The sequence below is a fragment of the Canis aureus genome, chromosome 37 (genome assembly GCF_053574225.1).
Source record: "Canis aureus isolate CA01 chromosome 37, VMU_Caureus_v.1.0, whole genome shotgun sequence".
NCBI classification, from domain to species: Eukaryota; Metazoa; Chordata; class Mammalia; order Carnivora; family Canidae; genus Canis; species Canis aureus.
The window spans coordinates 19,396,040-19,414,043 of NC_135647.1; the positions used below are offsets into that span (position 1 = coordinate 19,396,040).

The following is an 18,004-nucleotide window of genomic DNA, read 5'->3' on the forward strand; positions in this document are numbered from 1 at the left end:
TGTTAATTGACTATATTATTGGAAAGGGTTCTTGTCAACAGTAGGCTATTAGTGGTTATGTTTGCACAGGAATCAGCGCCGCAAACCCTGCATTCAAGGGTCAGCTGTACTCTTTCTTGGGTTATACAACTACACAAAACTGGGACTATAGGTGAGGCTTCTGTCCTCTTTCTGTTCAAGTGTGGATTTCCCTTACTGGACACCATGGAGCACTGGAAAGTCCAGGATCATCTAGAAAACTTGAAGAACAACCCTTACATGGATTTCTGTTATAGGACGTGTGATGATCTGTCCCCTTGGTGATATGTCTGTCTCTCTGCTGGACTGTGAGTTCTGCGTCCTGTTTGCCTTTTATCCCCAGTTTCTAGCTTACAGTTGTCACGTGGAAACCTTATCGCAAGTGTTTAAAGAAAGAATGAGAAACAGTTTTTACTTGTTGTTCTTCCATGAGATTGTATTTAGAAATATTCCTGGTGATAACCCAGTATCATTTGCCTTTCTCTGAGGTTGAATAAAGAGAGGTGGTATGGTATGCTAGCTTTGGGATTAGGATATCGTCCACCTTGGCCACTAAGCAGCGGTGACCTTGGGAAGGCAGCTCATCTCGGAGTCTTGATGTGTTCTTAAATTGAGAGATACACAAAGTGTCAGTCCCAAATCGTCTGATTCTGTTACCGAAGAGGTAACAATAAACTCAATTCAACGTTATTAAGTGATTCTTCCTTAAATTTAGTTAGCAAAACCAAAAAGAACTAAGGTATAGAATGGACTTCTGCGTGACTGCCTGGGTCCCAGTCCCAGCTGTCTCTCCAAGTTACGTCATCTCACTGGCTTCAGTCTTGGGTGCCTGCCTTTTAGAGTTGTTAGCTGTTCAGAACTTTGGCGAGTCGTGACCACGTAAGTGATTGCTGCTGCTGTTGTGGAACACCATATTGTTGCAACCTCCCCTGAAGTATATGAAGGGGAGGGGGATATGGCACTTTTTGGACTCGGATGTGGATTAGTAGTTAAGGTCTGTATAGGAACACTAAATGGTGGTATTTTTTTTTTAGCTAAAGAGTGAAAGTCTTAAGATGGACATGTGATGTGGCTAGCTCTCTGGAAATGATAATGAACCAGAGTAATAGGGCTGCCAAGGGGAGTTTATTGTTACCTCTTAGAGCCTGCCCGTCAAATCGGAAATTACCTTTTTCAGAACACTTGGAGCAGCTGCATGTTTTCCAGTAATGGCATCGCTGTTCAGAACATTTCTGAAGTTCCTCAGAATTTCTTCACACTGAGCTACCCAAGGAGAATCCGTCTTATTCGTGTATTTTCAGAAATCCATTTGATCATCTATTTTACATTTGTCAAAATAGGTGCTGCGGTTCTAAAAGCATGTTAGGAGTGTGAGAAATATTTCAGTCAAGAATACTGTTCAGATGGAGCAGGTGTATGTATAGCGAACAGCCTGTTCTTCCACATAATTCTTACTTAATCTTCACAGCTGCCCTATGTAACCCCGCAACCCATGATGAACCTGCTTCAAGGAGCCCAGAGGCACCAGTGGTGCAGATTTGGTCCATTGCTGCCTCCAGCTTTGCTGGAACAAGACCTGTGAATCCTCGGAGAGGGAGCGCTTTCACATCAATGCACAAATATACTTACTTACCTGTGTTCTAGTTGCATCGCTTAGGATTTGCTTGATATTTTCTCTGAGGTGTAGATACCTCTTTTTTTTTTTTTTTTTTTGGTGCTATCACAGCCAGAAGTCAAGATTTATAAATACTCTGCACAGTGGCTCTTTGGAGAGGACCTGTTGCCATCATCCAAGGTAGAAGATTTAAAGCCGTTGGTCCTCAGCACACGTGAAAACAGGACTTCAACCACTGAATTCTCTTGAGCAGTTTATTATTACAGTCATGTGTATCGTAAGGTCTTGTATTTTAATACTTCATAATCGAGTGAGCTTCTCATGGTTAAAAATACTGGTTAATGTATTTCAGTGCACCCCTGTAGGCTGCTGGCACTCTGTATTTCCACTAAGCAGGAAATATGATGCAGAGCCGGCCTGTAGACTGCCTGTCCTGAAGCTGGCTGCAAGAAGGTAGTGGCAGGAGGAGGAGGACTCTGTGGGGTAGTATGGAGGGTTGTATCTTGACTCCTTAGTTGAATTCCACCTGGAGCCTCTGCCTGGAAGTAATCTCATTTCAGGACCACCGGTAAGATGCTGTGACCCATCATTGGTCACTACAGTGACTTTTCACATGGCTAATGACCTGACCGTCTGGTTGCAAGGAGAAATCCTGATTGAACGCCGCCTTGGTTGTGCTGTGAGGACCTGGCTGGCTGACCGCTGTCTGCACAAGCCTTTCAGAGCTATGCCTGGGCCTCCTTCATTGTCCTATCTATCAGATTCTGTCTTCCAGATCTTGAGACTGGGTCTCCACATATGCACCTCCTTTCCCAGCATCCTCATCATCTCTGAGTTTCTTTCTTTTGTGTGCAACTGTATGGAAACCCTCCTGTCTTAAGTCTTGTGCAGGATTCTCTTTTCTCTTGCCCCTCTAACTGCATTCCTGTTTTGTTGTTTTCTCTGACAAAGTATTAGACGCTATTGGCCTCTTTTTCTTCGTTAGGCTGTCAGTCTTGTAAATTTTCATTAGGCTTTCAATTTAGCTTCTGTCCCAAAAACCTGCTCTCAGGGTCTCATGGTTCCCTACTTGCCAGTCTGCTGTGCTCTGGCCTTGACTTGCGCGTTTAACCCATTGACCATCAGTCCCCTTCAGAGTTCCCCTTAGCTTCTGTGACGATGCTCTTGCCTTCTTTTCATGTCTCCACTAACACCAACTGACACCCCAGGCTCATTGTCCTCTCTGTAGTGGCTCTGGAGAGCTTCATCCGCTGTTGATTACCTCAGTCCTCCCTTAGTTTCCTGGTGTCATTGGAACCACCTGTGTGCAATTGGTTTTCACTTAAACTTTCTATTGTAACCCCGAAAAAACAAGCCTCAGATGTTTATTTCCCTCCGATCTCCCCAACCTAACTTCTTGCCACTTTTCCAGTAACACGGCTCCCATTTGTCCAGTATGAAATCTGAAAAAGTCCAAGTACAGTCATTTGCCCATAAGTATTTAATAAATTCTTACTAATTTTAGTTCTGCTATGAATTAATAAATTAGATTGCAATTCTCTCAATTTCAAAATCTAACAATTTCAGAGCTTGAAAGACATCTGAACTCATTCACTGTAGGCAAAATACCTCTGGTTCCAAATAGTTTTTTGTATTTCCTAATTAATTGCAGGAGGTCTTGGGTTTGCTACGTTAGTTTCTAGTGCTTTCAGCCTGGGAATGTGATTTCTAGTGGTGTATTTTAATCGAGTTATTTATGACAGCTTTCTTCTGCAGGTTTTATTTGGTGACTGTCCAATAAGGATGTTCTCTTTCAGGACTGCTTAATGAAAGTGGGCCTGATTAATCCCTAACATTCTTGTGTGCCTTTGAGAAATGTTCGTTCTTGCTCTATGAGTATCTGGAAATCTCAGTTTTTCCAGTTTGGTAAACTCCAGAGCACCTCTTTTCCTTGTTATTTCCATAGGTCTAACCTACCGCCTAAACTGGTCTGCTGTCTTGTAAAATGCACCTTTTTATATTTACATATCCCCCAATTAAATAAAGCTGGTCTCGGAAGTATTTGTACACAGTACAGAATGTTTCCTAAAGTGGCACTGCATATTATTACTAGGTCCTAAAGGTGAGAAGCACAAAGTGAATCAGAAGTACTAAGCAAAAAAAGAAGTATAACATTGATCTTAATTTCCCCCCTGGAATTTGTAGGGAAGAAAAAGCCAAACACATTCTCTGCATTTAAAATTCTGACATTTCAAGTAACAAAGTCTTGTTTTAGGATAAAGACGACATAAGATGACTTTTACTTGTGCTGTTTGTCAGCTAGTAGACTTTTCAGGTGCTGGTCATAAATCCCCCCTTCTCCCCATACTCATGTGTATTGAGAGTTTGGGTTCCCATAATTGTACTGACTGCATATCTTGACCTTTTAAACATTTTTAGACAAGCAGAGAGGTGTCTTTGTTTTAACTTGCTCATCTATCTTGATGAGGGCAGTACCTAGAATTTCCTTTTCAAGATTGTGTTGTACGCAGTAGAGCTGAATTCATGTGTTCTTCATAGAAAAAGTATGGAGATCTCCAAAAAACTTTGGAGATACAGTGTTTGTAGCTATGTAATGTTTTTAGTCTTTGCTGAAGGAAAAAAATGAGAAATCAAAAAATATTAGGACAATAAGAACCAGTATTTTAATTTCTTGTCCACAATGCTTGAAACACTCAAAGTCTGAAGAGCAGTATACATATAAAATGCTAAAGCAGTTTTTGTGATAGAGTGGCAGGTTTTTTTTTTTCTTTTTCAAAATGTTTATGATACACGTCTATTTTATAATGGAAGAAACCAGAGTTAAGTTTATCTGAACCTCCTACAGTGAGCATAATAATCACGGTGGTTATGGACAGCTTTGCTGTAGCTCATAAAATGAGCCAGTTTTTAAAACTTGGATGTATTACCACTTTACATATTCAGAGAAAATTAAGATTATTGATGGAAAATCCTGGAGAGTATTTTTCCTTAAAGGAACCCCAGCTTCCCATGTGTCACTTTTTTAAATCCATAAACTCCATCTGCAGCTGGGTTTGTGCCAGGCACTATGTTGAGTGCTGCTGCTCCTGCCCCACACTTTGGCTCCCTGTCCCTGGGCCCACAGTGACCCAGTGAGTGCAGTCCTGCCCCTTGACTGGCTTCCAGTCACACCTGTGTGAACATGGAGACCACGGTCATTCCCAGGTGATCTGGTCCTCCCCTGCTTCCCTCTACAGGCCCCAGCCCACATGTGATCCTTGCCTGTCAGCCTTCCCCAGCCCGCTCCCCTCGTCCAAGGCATCTACCCCAGCATCTGCATCACACCACCATTTATTATGGTCTCTGTGCCCTCACCGCTATCAGAAATTACCTCCCTCTTCCATTGTCACCCCCACTTGAAACAGAAGCTTCATGAGAGCAAGAGTTATATTTACCAGATCACCAAGTCTTGAAACAGTACCCGACACATGCTAAACGTTTTAATAAATACGATTTACAGTCCCAGCCATACAGTGAAGTAGGTATATCCTCATTTTATAAAGGATGAGGAACTGGAATACACAAATAACTGACTAAAAGCCACTCAGCTATTAAGTGACACAGCGGAGATGGGAACGCAGACATGCCTGCGTCCAGAACCTTTACATGATCCGCTTGCCTCCCTCAAGTTTTCCAGATGGGAGCCTGGTCACCATTCCCTGAAAACCCAGGAGAAAATAGGTTGAGTTGCTGTGGCCAAGTCTTGGCGTCACCTGTGCCCACCTGCACAAGACTTCCAGGCTCATTGGCAGACGACTGCGACTTACGGATTCTAGAGAGTAAGAGGCCGAAGTGGCTCCAACAGGAAGCATTTACCAAAACAGTAACTCAGGAAACAGGCAAGCAAGTGCCCGAGAGCTGCTGTAACTGGCTCATTTGAAATCTCGTAGGTGAGTTCTAGAAAAGGGGGTGAAACGATAGAGAAATCACAGCTGTAGCTTCAAAATGAAGTCGGTTTCCAAACCGGGAGTGAATTGCAACCTTAAATATTTTTTAAATTTTTTTTTGTATAACGTAGCAAATTATACAAAGTTGAGACAACTCAGCTGTCCTAGGTGCACTAAAGGTGCCCACCAGCCGTTACAAGATCACCGTGAGGAAAGAGACCCAAGAAAACTAGAAGTGCGAGCCCCCTTTGAAGTGTTTCAAGAGACCAGCTGTGTTAAGATCTTTTTTTCTAATTACTGAGTTTGTAATAAGGGAGTAATTACGTGCTTCTGTGTTTTGAATCTCCTGGTTTTAAATCAGTAGTACTCTTCTTCTAGAATTCTCCAAATAATAGGAAACCCTTGTAAAGGTCAACCTTGATGCCCAGCGTGGCCAGGCTACCTGCCCGCATGGTGTGCTGTGCTGCCCCCTGCTGCTGACAGCTGGCGCAGCAGCGGAGGTTCCGCCGGGGCCGCCCCGGGGCGTTGCTAGAAAAGTGAAGCCTGCTCTGGACAATGCAGCCCATGCCTGTGCTCCACCCCCCACCCCAAGACTGAAACATCAAATTAAAGTGAAAAATACTGCTTTTGCTAAGATGTCAAAGAAAGAGTTCGGGCTCTTACGTCTTCTGAATGATCGTGTCAGTAGAAAGACGATGACTGCTGTAAAAGACCCCCTGTGCGTCAGGGCGCTGGTTCTGTAGATTCATCTTCCTTCCCCAGAGGAGAAACGGTGTCAGGACAAAGCCAGCCACACCTCTGCTCTGCCTCCATCGCGTCCACACACACACACACACACACACACACACACACACACACACACACACACCAGGTGAACAACCCAATAGTTGGCCCAGGCATCGTGCAGCATGACGGCTACTAGCTACTGGGCTCCACTCTCGGACTCCAGGCTCACTTAGCGGCTGGATAACCTTAGACGAGCCACTTTCCACTGGTCTCATCCCCCTTCTCTTCTGTAAAATGGGCTAACAGTGAGAGGTTCTTAGTTCCTAACATCCAATGGATATTTATAAAGCCCTCATTACACGTCAGGTGTGGCGTTGAATTTTTTTTTAAAGATCCTGCATGTGAAAAAGCATATCCCAGTGCCTGGTCCCGAGTAACCCTAATTTTCACTCATTAGAAGTAAGTTTGTTTTCCCCGGAAAGTAATGTTCGTGTGTCAGCCAACTAAAATGCATCATTAATAACCACCCCCCCGCCGCCCCCGCCCCAGAACTGTGAAATTCTCTTTAAAAGGTGTGGTCCTCTCATTATTTTCTGCACTTAACGGAGCCTCGTGCATGATTAGAGTCGTACAGGCTCTCACGGGTTACCCGGTCCAGCTTTTTGCCCCGCGCAGCACTGTCCTCCGTAACCCGCTCCGTGGACACGTCCCCTGGGCCGGGCCCCACTCCCATCCTTGGACCGGCGATGCCCTCGTCAGCCCCAGTCAGCCTCGTGGCCTGTGCCCCGCGGTCCCGCTGTCCAGATCATCTTAGGACAAGGTCTCCTGGCTCCCTCCTGACAGCCCTTCGTGTCTTGGAAGGGGCCCGTCCCTCCTTCCTTTATCGACGGTCATCGTTTATCCAGGCTAAAGTAAAAAGTCCTAATAACCACTTCGACCGACCTGGATTTATTTTTTCTGAAATACTCCCATCATTTTTTTTTTTTAAAGGGAATACTGTCTTTATTAAGGGGAGGGGAAAAAAATCTAGCCACTTAAAATCGTGACGTAAGGGTCGAAAATGATTATTTATGACCAAGGATGGGAATAATTGCCCTTTGTTGTCTCCCCCGAGATGCGTTTCTCCCATGGTGTCGTGCTCCTGGGTGGTGTTCGCGGATGCGGGCACGGGGCAGGCTTGCTTAAAGCGGGGTGTTCAGGGCACCGTCCTGGAGCTGCTGCCTCCGGCTCTGGGCCCGGGAAGCTGCATTTTAATGCTGCGCGTGCCCCGGAGAGCCTGGGGTCCACCTGGAGGCACCACCCGGTGCAGAGTGATGAGCCGATGTGGCCCGCGGCCTCTGGGAAGCCCCCAACTAGCTGGACGGCAGGGTGGCCTCTGCAGCACAGGCCGTGACGGTTAGCCAGGCCCTGGCCCTCTGCCTTGGCTGGCGCGGAAATGGGGCCGTGCACCTGCCCTTCCTGCTGCTCCTGCCCGCTTGCTGGGTGCCCAGAGGGCAGCCGGAGCAGCGATGGTGGGGACACAGTGGTGGCCGCTGGCCCTTTGAGCACCCCCGCGACCCATCCAGGGGCCCTTCTGAGCATCTTCTGGTGTCCCTCGTGCCGCCGCCAGGCCCCCCGCCCTATGAGAGGTTCTCGGCCCTGTACACCGGGACGTAGGGGGCCGAGGCGCAGGTGGCCGCGGGGTGCCTCCAGGAGCCCGCCCACCGCCCTGCCGCCGCGCCCGCCTCTCCGGGGCCACCCGTGTCCGCGGGCCCCTCCAGCGACGCGGGCTCGGTCCCTTCCTCCCGAGACCACTTCCTCGCTCGGCGCTTCCTGTCCCGGTGCCGTCCCTGCCCGGAGCCCCTGCGCCCGGCTGGCCCATCGGAGGCCGGCCTGGCCCCCGCTCCCGTCCCCTCCCGTGCGTGACACCAAGCGGCAGGTCCCCGCAGCCTGGGGGGAGCCCAGGTCCTCCGTGTGCCGCAGCCTGGCCGTCCAGCCCGCGCTCCCGCTAGTCCCTGCCTTGACCTTGTTCCCCGCGCCCCGCGCCGGGTGGCCTCCCAGCCCCGGCGCTGCCGGGGGGCCTGCGCTGAGCACCCAGCTTCGGGGGCAGCCTTGCATTCCGATGTCCTTTGAGACGTACAAAAAAAGTTGCAAAATAGTACAAACCCCCTGTACCCTTACCCCTCACCCCGGCCATTACCTGGCACTTTGCCTCCTGCACACGCGCACACGCACACGCACACTTTGCCCTGTTGGCGAGCGGGTGGCAGACGTGCCCCTTGGTCCTGAGCTCGCGGGGGATAAAGTCCCGACTCGGAGCACATTCCTGCACGGAGGCAAAGGGCCATTATCCGAGTCAGGAGGGGGAGCACGACCCCAGGTCTTCCAGGCCCGGGCGATGGGCCGTGTCCCGCGGGCTCCCAGGGACAGTCCCCGCCCTGCCTCGCCGGCCCGTCCAAAATCCCCGGTTACATTCAGTCGTCACGTCTCCTCGGTTTCTCTTAACCTGAAAGGTTCCCTCAGTCTTTGGGGACCCTCCAAGCATCTCTGAGGAGCACAGGCACAGGGTGTCCCCCAGCCGGAGCCCGGGTGCCGAGTCAGGTCGGGCCCTCCGAGCAGGAGCAGCAGGGGCCGAGGCAGGAGCACTGTCGGCTCGGGGCAGGTGGGATCTTACCTAGTCCTTGGACCTCGGAGTGCAGGTCACCTCTTGGCCCCCCCACCCCTCAGGCACCCGCAGTGAGCTCTGGGGGCTCCACGGCGCCCGCCTCCCGCCCCCCCCGCCGCACACCCTCCAGGAGCTCGAGGACCGCGTCTCGCTCCGGCCCGGGGCCTGGCACGTCGCGGGCGCTTCGCACTATGTTGCTGAGTGAATGGAGGGATGAGTGGGGCTCCCCTGGAGCTGGGTCCCTTGCAGAGCGGACCCCCGCTCTCTCCGCACCGGGCCGCCTGGCTTTTTCCGCTTTCCTCGTGGAGCGTGGCCAAGTGTCTTATTTCTGTTTACGCCGGGGTCTGGCCGAACGCACGCAAGTCTCACTAAACCCCAGGAGGGAGGCGCAGCGGGGAGCCTCCCTCTGGGGACTCACGGGAGCCCCAGGTCTAGGTCTCCCGTCTGCTTCGTGGCGGGGGCGGGTGGCCGCGGGGAGGGCTTCTCGGGGTCTCTCATCCTCTGAAATCATTGGCGCTGAAGGAGCCGGAAGCGTCTCCGGTGGGAAGGCGGGTGCAGGTGCAGGTGCAGGTGCAGGTGCAGGTGCACGGCCCCCTCGCCTCTGCTCTGCGGTCGGGCCGTGATTCCAGGGCTGTCCCGAAGCCCCTCAGGAGGTCTCTGTCTCCGTTTGTTGTTTCAGGCGCAGGAGGAAGGAGACGCGCTGACGCTGCCATCTGACCTCCCCTGCAGCTTCGGCCTCTCCCGTCCGGGTGCCCGGGCCGCGCACTCGCCCCGGCTGCTGCAGGAGCGCCCGCCGCCGTGCGGGTCCCGGAGACTGGCCACCTTGCCGCCCCGTTTGCTATTTGTGACACCTAGGACCGCACCCGACCACGCAGCTGGATCCCGCACCGACTCCCGCCGAGAAGTCACCGCTGGGGCTGGCGTGGGACCAGGGCTTTGTGGCTTATGCACAGCAGCTGCTGCTGTGCGTCGCTGCCGGGTGGCGATGTCCTGGTGAAGTGGCCCCCCCGGCGGCAGGTAGGCGGGGGAGTGGGGCCCCCGCGGTAGATTCATTCAGCTCAGCTTGCTCTTCCCCCGCGACATAGCCGGTGACGAAGGTCAGGAGGCGCGCGGCTCCGGGTGATCGGAGCTCACGGGCCCGGGGACACGGTGGCCGCGACACGTCCTTTAGCGGCTTGCAGTGTCCTGTCGGGGAAGCGGTCAGAGGTGAGCGGGGCCGCGCGGGGGCCCCGTGAGGGCCCGTCACCTCCTCCCCGGTGCGCGGGGAGGCCTGCGCTTGGGAGCTGGTGCCCAGCCCGGGCCCCGGCTCCTCCAATACGCGGACGTGAATTAAGCTGAACGGCTTTGAGTTGCACTGGACTGAAATAAATTGAATTGAAAGGCCTCCACGCACCTATGACTCCCTTGCTGAGCGCCGGGCCCTGGGGAATCCCGGCCTTGCGGGGCAGGCCCGTCCGCACCCCGCAGCGGGAGCACGTTCGGGGCTGAGGGTGAGGAGGGGCGAGGAGGGGGTAAGGAGGGGCGAGGGGGGGTGAGGAGGGGTGAGGAGGGGCAAGGGGGTGAGGAGGGGCAGGCAGGAGCAAGGGGGGCGAGGAGGGGCCGGCAGGGGTGAGGAGGGGCGATGGGGGGGTGAGGAGGGGTGAGGAGGGATGGGGGGGTGAGGAGGGGAGGGCAGGGGCAAGGAGGGGCAGGCAGGGGTGAGGAGGGGCAAGGAGGGGCAGGCGGGGGCGTGCAGGGGTGAGGAGGGGCGAGGAAGGGCGGGCAGGGGCGAAGAGGGGCAGGCAGGGGTGAGGAGGGGCAGGCAGGGGCGAGGAGGGGTGAGAAGGGGCCAAGAAGGGCAAGGAGGGGCAAGAAGGGGTGAGGAGGGGCAGGCAGGGGCGGGCAGGGTGAGGAGAGGGAGGAGGGGTGAGAAGGGGTGCGGAGGGGCGGGCAGGGGCAAGGAGGGGCAAGAAGGGGTGAGGAGGGGTGGGGAGGCTTCAAGAGGAGAAGCTGGGACTCAGGTGCAGCCCCCGGGGGACTTTGGAGAGAAGATAAGGGCCAGGGCGGCGTCACACACCAGGGAGCAAAGCAGATGGTGTTTGGGGACAGGAGAGAGGCGGCAACGAAGCCGATGACAACTGTCCAGGTGACAGGTGGCGCAGACACACACGTGCGTAGAGAGTCACACAGGACGTGTGTCCCAAACGCGGCCCGGGCCCCCGGGGTCACAGTTGCCTAGCCGTGCCCTGGCCCGGAGCGCCCCCAGGAATTCAAGTGTGCGACTTGGGGCGGCGAGGGGGCCCAGGGGGCCGAGGGGGTCGAGGGGGCCGAGGGGGCCGGGCCTCCGCCAGGTGCCCAGTTCGGGCGTTGGCTGGGGATCCGCAGCCCCGGGCGCTCAGAGCCCCGGAGGGCCCGTGAGTACTCGCGGGCCGGTCGCGGTGCGGGCTGGGCCTGGCTGCCTGCTCGTCCTGCACCTGTGCCCAGGAGGGCTCCGGGGCGCTGCTCGGGGGCCCCGCGCCGGGACTGAGGAGTCAAGGCGGCGCCGCGTTTGGGCCACTTGCGCTTGATCAGATGCATCTTCTTTTTTTTTTTCCGATTTGTTCACGTGTCAGCATGAGCAGGGGGCGGGAGGGAGGGAGGGAGACCCCCAAGGGCTCCACTGAGTGCGGAGCCTGACGCGGGGCTCAATCTCACGACCCCGAGATCACGACCTGGGCCGAAGTCAGGACTTGGACGCTCCACCGCTGAGCCCGGGCGCCCCTGGTCCGGTTGGACTTTGGTCACCTGCTGTCAAGCAAGACTGAGCTCCCGCTGTCCACGAGCCCCCAGACCAGCCCGTCCCCGTGTGGTGTCATTCCGGCACCGGGTCGGCAGGCTGGCTCCTCGTCTTGAGTGTCCCCGCACGGGGTGCCGTCGCGTCCCCACTGCTTCAGCAATTGCCTCCCTGGCTTCCTGTCTGCGCTCAGGCCCCCGCCTCGCAGCTTGGATGTTTCTAGAGCACGGCCCTGAGACACCACCTGGGATGCCCAGCGGCCTTTGACCAGAATCCCAGTCCCACATCCACACTCTGCTCTTCCCTGGTTCATCACCCCTGCAGCTTTCAGGGTCCCCGCCATGGCCCCAGTAGTGTCCCCACCTACGCACCGGTCAGCCACTGCCCCCTCCCTCTGCCAGGCCCCACACCCTGCAGTCGCGGCTCCCCCTCCTGTCACGGGCCTCCCTGGCTGGCTCACCCACCGCCCACCCCGTTTGCTGGAGCCCTCCTGGGTGCCAGCCTGCCGAGCAGCTGGGGCCCCAGCCGAAGGGTCCCCCTGCCTCTGGGCACCCCCAGGGCCCTGCCGTTGGCAGCGCTATCCTTCCACCAGGTTACTCGCCTGTATCTCGTCTTGGACCTCTGGAGGGCAGGGCCTGGGTCTCCCTGGCCTTGGGATCTCCCACCAGCTCCTGCACCTCCTGGGTGCTCACCTGTACTAGCTGAGTGAGCCTCCTGGGTGCTCACCTGTGCTTGCTGAGTGAGCCTCCTGGGTGCTCACCTGTGCTTGCTGAGTGAGCCTCCTGGGTGCTCACCTGTGCTTGCTGAGTGAACCTCCTGGGTGCTCACCTGTACTAGCTGGGTGAGCCTCCTGGGTGCTCACCTGTGCTTGCTGAGTGAGCCTCCTGGGTGCTCACCTGTGCTTGCTGGGTGAGCCTCCTGGGTGCTCACCTGTGCTTGCTGGGTGAGCCTCCTGGGTGCTCACCTGTACTAGCTGGGTGAGCCTCCTGGGTGCTCACCTCTACTAGCTGGGTGAGCCTCCTGGGTGCTCACCTGTGCTTGCTGAGTGAAGGAAGGAATGGCCACACCTGCGCGCCGAGCTGCCCAGGCCCCTGCTCCCCTCCCGCCTGACCCGGCCTCCTCCTGGGTGATTCCCCCAGGCGGGGACACCCTGGTTCTCCCCTGCAGGGCCACCCCCACCCTCCCCCCCCGCCCTGTCTCAGAGATCATAGCAACACCCGCCCCCACGAAGCCAATCTGCACACACTTTATGCCCTTTTCCCACCACCCCCCGCCCCCATCAAATAAGACACTTAAAAAAAAAAAAAAGACAAAATGCAGGGAGGTAGGGGGATTAGATGGAGCCCGGAGGATTTCTCAGGCAGGGAAATCACCCTGGACGACCCTGTCGTGCTGGCCACGTGCCCGTTGCACTTGCCCAGACGCACAGAAGCCACCACCCGGAGTGAGTTCTCGGGTAAAGGGTGGCCCCTGGGTGGTCCCTGGGTGATGACGACCTGTGGGTAGCGTCATCCTCTGCAAGGAATTCCAGCCCTGGCCGGCGAGGGACCGAGGGCCTGGGGCAGATCCCTGCACCTTCCCCGGTTTTGCTGCGAACCAAAAACTGCTCTAAAAAAATAAATTCTTTAAAAATTTAGTGATTTGTCACTTACATACAACACCCTGTGCTCGTCGTAACAACTGCCCTCCTTAAAATAAATAAAAAAATAAAGTCAGAAAAAAAAGATAACATCTAACAGGAAAAATGGCACAGAGTAACTCAGCCTCAGTGAACGTTCGGTAGGGGTTTCCCTCCTTTTGTATTTGCTCCCGGCCTCGGGCCCCGGCCTCCGGGTCGGGAGAGCGAGCAGCGTCCGGGTCCCCTCGAGCACCGGGCCGCACTCAGGGCCTCCGGGAGCCGGGCCTGGGCCGGGGCGGTGGCGCCGCGGTGCTCGGGGCACAGTGCTCCCAGGGCTCGGGGTACAGTGCTCCCAGGGCGCCACCCCGGATCCCTCGTGATTTGATCCCTGAGGGGCGAGCACCAGGGCTCCGTGTGCCCCTGGCCGGGCTTGGCCCCCCGCCTCCCCTGGGGGCCGGACGCAGGGAGGTGCGATGTCCCGCAGGCTCCGCCGAGGGGCTGCAGGTGCCAAGTGCACCCCGCAGGGACTCCCCGAGCCCCACGCCTGCCCTGCGGCCTTAAGTAGCAGATGAGAACCCCTCGGAGGGGGCGGGAGCAGGAAGGGGCTCCTCTCCAACCCGAGCTCTGCGCTGTCTGGCGCTGGGTCCCGGGTCACGCAGCCAGCCGCGGCCGGGGACAGGCGGGGACCAGAGGACAGGCAGGGGAGTCAGCTGCAGGCATCCGTCCCCGGAACACGGTGCTAAGGTCGAGCCCTGGCACAGCTTCTCAGAGGCTCCCTTCCCGGGGGGTTGGGGTCTGCCCCGGGGAAAGAGGGGTCCCTGCGAGGGTGCAGGCCTGGGGGCGGGGGGGGGGGCTGCGCAGCTGCAAGGAGAGGCCCCGCGGCGTGGCTGGAAGGGAGGCTCTGGGGCCTTCCTCCACTCGAGGCACAGCCGCAAACAGTTGGCCTTGACGTGAGCCTCGGGGGCGGCCAGAGGGGCCCCTGAGGAACGGGGGCCTGCGACCGCCTTGAGCATCTGGAATCCGGATTTTCCGGCTTTCCTAGGCCTCCGAATTCTCTGGGGATTTGCTAAAAATGCAAAAGGCTGGATCCCACCCCCTGAGATCCAGAATCAGTAGGTCTGACAGGGAATTCTTAGCAAGCAGTCCAGAAAATTCTCTTCGGTGGTTGGGCGACCGGGCGGCGGGACCCCCACGAGGTGCCTGGCACGAGGGAGAAGGCGTCCACGCGGAGGGCCTGTCGCGGCAGCCGCCCCGGGGCAGCACAGCCGTCCCTGCAGAGCCCCGTCCAGACCGCCCTGACCCCAGGTCCGGCGGCGGCGAAGGAGCGGGGAGACGGGAAAGCCCGGGGGACCGCGAGGACGCGGGGAAGGCACCCGGATCACATCTGTGTCCCCCGAGCTCAGCGGCCGCCCCAGCATCACGGGCGCCCCGCGAGCCCCTCCATCTGCCTTGGGGTTCGCCGGCGGCCCGTGGCATCCGGGGCGGCCCGCGCGCTCACTCCAGCTCGTGTCTGCCCCGAGACAAGGGATTGGGTTTCCGGCCCAGCTCCCTGGATGCGGGTGAAGACGAGGGAGGGAAACCACAGAACTGCAGCGTGTGCTCGGCCGCGCCAGCACGACCCGGATGAGGAGGGAAGAGAAACAGGTCGGGCCCCACGAGAACAGCAGCGTTCAGCGAATAAAGGTAGTATCCGAGCAGCGAGACCACTACTTCATCTTCTTCCCATGGTCCTGTGGCTTCCCAAGGTTCTCTACCAACCGGGCATCACTTTGATTTAGTTATTTTTTTTTTATTTTTATTTTTTAAAGATTTTATTTATTGGCCAGCCCCGGTGGCTCAGCGGTTTAGCGTCGCCTTCAGCCCAGGGCCTGATCCTGGAGACCCGGGATCGAGTCCCACGTTGGGCTCCCAGCATGCAGCCTGCTTCTCCCCCTGCCTCTCTCTCTCTCTCTTTCTCTCTCTCCCCCCATCTCTAATAAATAAATAAAATCTTTAAAAAAAGATTTTATTTATTTATTCATGAGACACACAGAGAGAGGAAGAGGGAGATGCGAGACTCAAACCCAGGACCCCGGGGTCATGACCTGAGCCAAAGGCAGACGCTCAACCGCTAAGCCCCACGGGTGCCTCCAGGTATCACTTGGATTTATTATTTTTTTAAAGATTATTTATTTATTTATTAGTGAGAGACACAGAGAGAGAAAGAGAGGCAGAGACACAGCCAGAGGGAGAAGGAGAAGCAGGCTCCATGCAGGGAGCCCGATGTGGGACTCGATCCCGTGACTCAGGATCACGCCCTGGGCCAAAGGCAGACGCCCAACCACTGAGCCCCCCGAGTGCCTCCAGGCATCACTTGGATTTAAAAGCCCCCTCGGTGGGACGCCTGGGTGGCTCAGCGGTTGAGCGGCTGCTTTCAGCCTCAGGTCATGATCCCCGGGTCCTGGGTTCGAGTCCCGCGTCTCCCTCTGCCTGTGTCTCTGCCTCTCTCTCTCTATGTCTATCATGGATAAATAAATGAATCTTAAAAAAAATAAATAAATGAAATGAAGCCACGGCCTCCGCCGGGAGCGGCCTCCCGGGAGCGGAGCAGCTGGAGGCACAGGAGGGCCTGGCTGCAGCCCGAGCCTCCCGCCTGCTTCCCGCCCCCGGAGCCGTCGGGAGACTCACGGAGCCGTGCGGGTGGCGTGTGTGCTGGGGTGTCCGCGTCCCCCGTGGGCCGGCGGCAGCTGGACCCGGCCCGTTCCTCAGTCCGGAGGGCGCGCCTCAGCCGTCAGGGCCACCTTCCAGGGAGCGGCCTGGCCCGGGCGGGGATGCGTCCTCGGGGATGCGCTGGGCCCTGGAGCCCCTGCTGCCCGCGGAGGCCGACTCTGGGCGGGGAGCAGGCGGCGGGCCGGTAGCCGGGCCTGCCTCCGCCCCCCCAGGTCCCCCGGGGGGACAGGCCTGGCGTCCCTAAGGACCGGCCGGAGTGGGGCGGCTCCAGGGGGCTCCCTCCCAGCGAGTGGGGGGCAGGTGTGCGGCGCACCGAGGCGGGGTGGGCCCCCGTGGGGCCTGTGGCACCGTGGCCGGGGCTGCTCTGGCCCCTCCTGCACGCGGGGAACATTTCCTCGTTGGACCTCGTCCCCCCTCCTGATCCTCCGGCCCCGGGGAAGCAGAGCGGGGTGGCCCAGGGGCAGGCGGGGCCCCCCAGGACTCTGTCTGGGGCCCTTCCTCTTCCTTCAGTCAAACTGGAGAAGGCGAGGTGGAGAGAGGGAGAGAGAGGGAGAGAGAGGGAGAGAGAGAAGGAGGGAGGAAGGGAGGGAGGGAGGGAGGTGTGCGCGCTGGGGCCGTGGGCGACTTGGGGCCTCGAGGACAGTGTGTGAGTATGTGCACAGCTGCTCAGGGACCGGGCCTCCCCCCCGCCCCCACCGCCGAGAGCATCTTCCCCTCCTCCAGGGCCTCGCACGCAGCTCAGCCGTCTCCCCCAAACCCCTTTGCAGGCCGCTCCCCCGACGTCTGTCTGTGGATGAAGGTGTCCTGTGGCGCTTCTGCAACCCGGTAACCAAGCAGCATCCTTAGGAGGAGCCCCCCCACCCCCCCTGCCAAGCAGCACTAAGGAGACACCCGCACTTTCCGGCCTGCTGACTGGGCCGCAGGGCCTGTTCCAAGCCCCCGGTGGTATCCGCTCTTCTAGCCTGCGTGGCAATCCCACGGGCAGGTCATTATTCTATTTTTAAATTTTTATTTATTTATGATAGTCACAGAGAGAGAGAGGCAGAGACACAGGCAGAGGGAGAAGCAGGCTCCATGCACCGGGAGCCCGATGTGGGATTCGATCCCGGGTCTCCAGGATCGCGCCCTGGGCCAAAGGCAGGTGCCAAACCGCTGCGCCACCCAGGGATCCCTATATATATATTTTAAAGTGAATTCTGGACATCCGGCCATCACAGCTAAGCTCCGAGCCTGTGTGTTCCGGGTAAACCTCCAAGCGTTGAGTTCTCTGCAGCTCACAGATCTGCAGGTCACCCCGAACGGCTGGCTCCCCTTGAAAATACCCCGACCCCCACCTCTTCTCAGCATCTTCGCGTCACCGCTCCGCTCCAAGCCGCCACTTCTGGCCTGCGCCGGACTGCTTCCCGACGGCCTCCCCGTGTCCACCCTTGTCCCATCATCCCGCGGTCCCCGCAGCCGGCCGGCGAGCCCCTGTGCCCTCGTCCCCCTGCCAGCCACACGGCTCCTGCGGGGCCCGGCAGGCTCCCCCAAGGCCCTTGCCCCCGGGACCCTCCCCAGACATCTGCGTGGGTGACCTTCCTGCCGCGTGCTGCCCTGAGACCTCCAGGTCACCCTGCCGGCGCTCCCGGCCCCACCTCCCCTTGGCCTCCTCTTCCCCTTGCACTTGCACCCACTCTGCACCCTCCTCCGCTAGTCTGTTTATTGTCTGCCGCCGTCAAAACCCAAGTTCCACAAGGAAAGAAATCGGTTTTGCTCCCGCCGTACTCTCCGAGCCTAGGACGGTGCCCTGGGAAGGGCCGCCCCGCGCTCAGTGTAGAGCACAGGCCCGACCACGTTGGGACAACCACAAAGGTGAACCTGCTTTTATTTTATTGAAAGATTTTATTTGAGAGAGCACGACCGGGGAGGAGGGGCGGAGGGAGAGGGAGAAGCAGGGAGCCCAACGTGGGGCTCGATCCCGGGACCCCGGGATCATGACCTGAGCCGAAGGCAGATG

At 57.2% G+C, this 18,004-nt stretch overlaps 1 protein-coding gene across 4 annotated transcripts in view; it reads left to right on the forward strand.

The window, feature by feature from the left end:
- Positions 1-10,313, forward strand: part of SSR1 (signal sequence receptor subunit 1) — a 38,762-nt gene extending 28,449 nt beyond the window's left edge. Inside the window, exons 9-10 of one of the 4 annotated variants that reach the window (XR_013373731.1) lie at positions 181-326; positions 9,609-10,313. Coding sequence is in view for 2 of the 4 variants with exons in the window: in XM_077886083.1 (XP_077742209.1) it covers positions 181-235 (55 nt within the window). In the remaining 2 variants the exon portion in view is untranslated. Of the gene's footprint in view, positions 1-180; positions 427-1,486; positions 7,217-9,608 lie in introns of those variants that run through there. The other 3 variants (XR_013373730.1, XM_077886083.1, XM_077886084.1) reach the window with 3 other exon arrangements.
- The last annotated feature ends 7,691 nt before the right edge of the window (positions 10,314-18,004 follow it).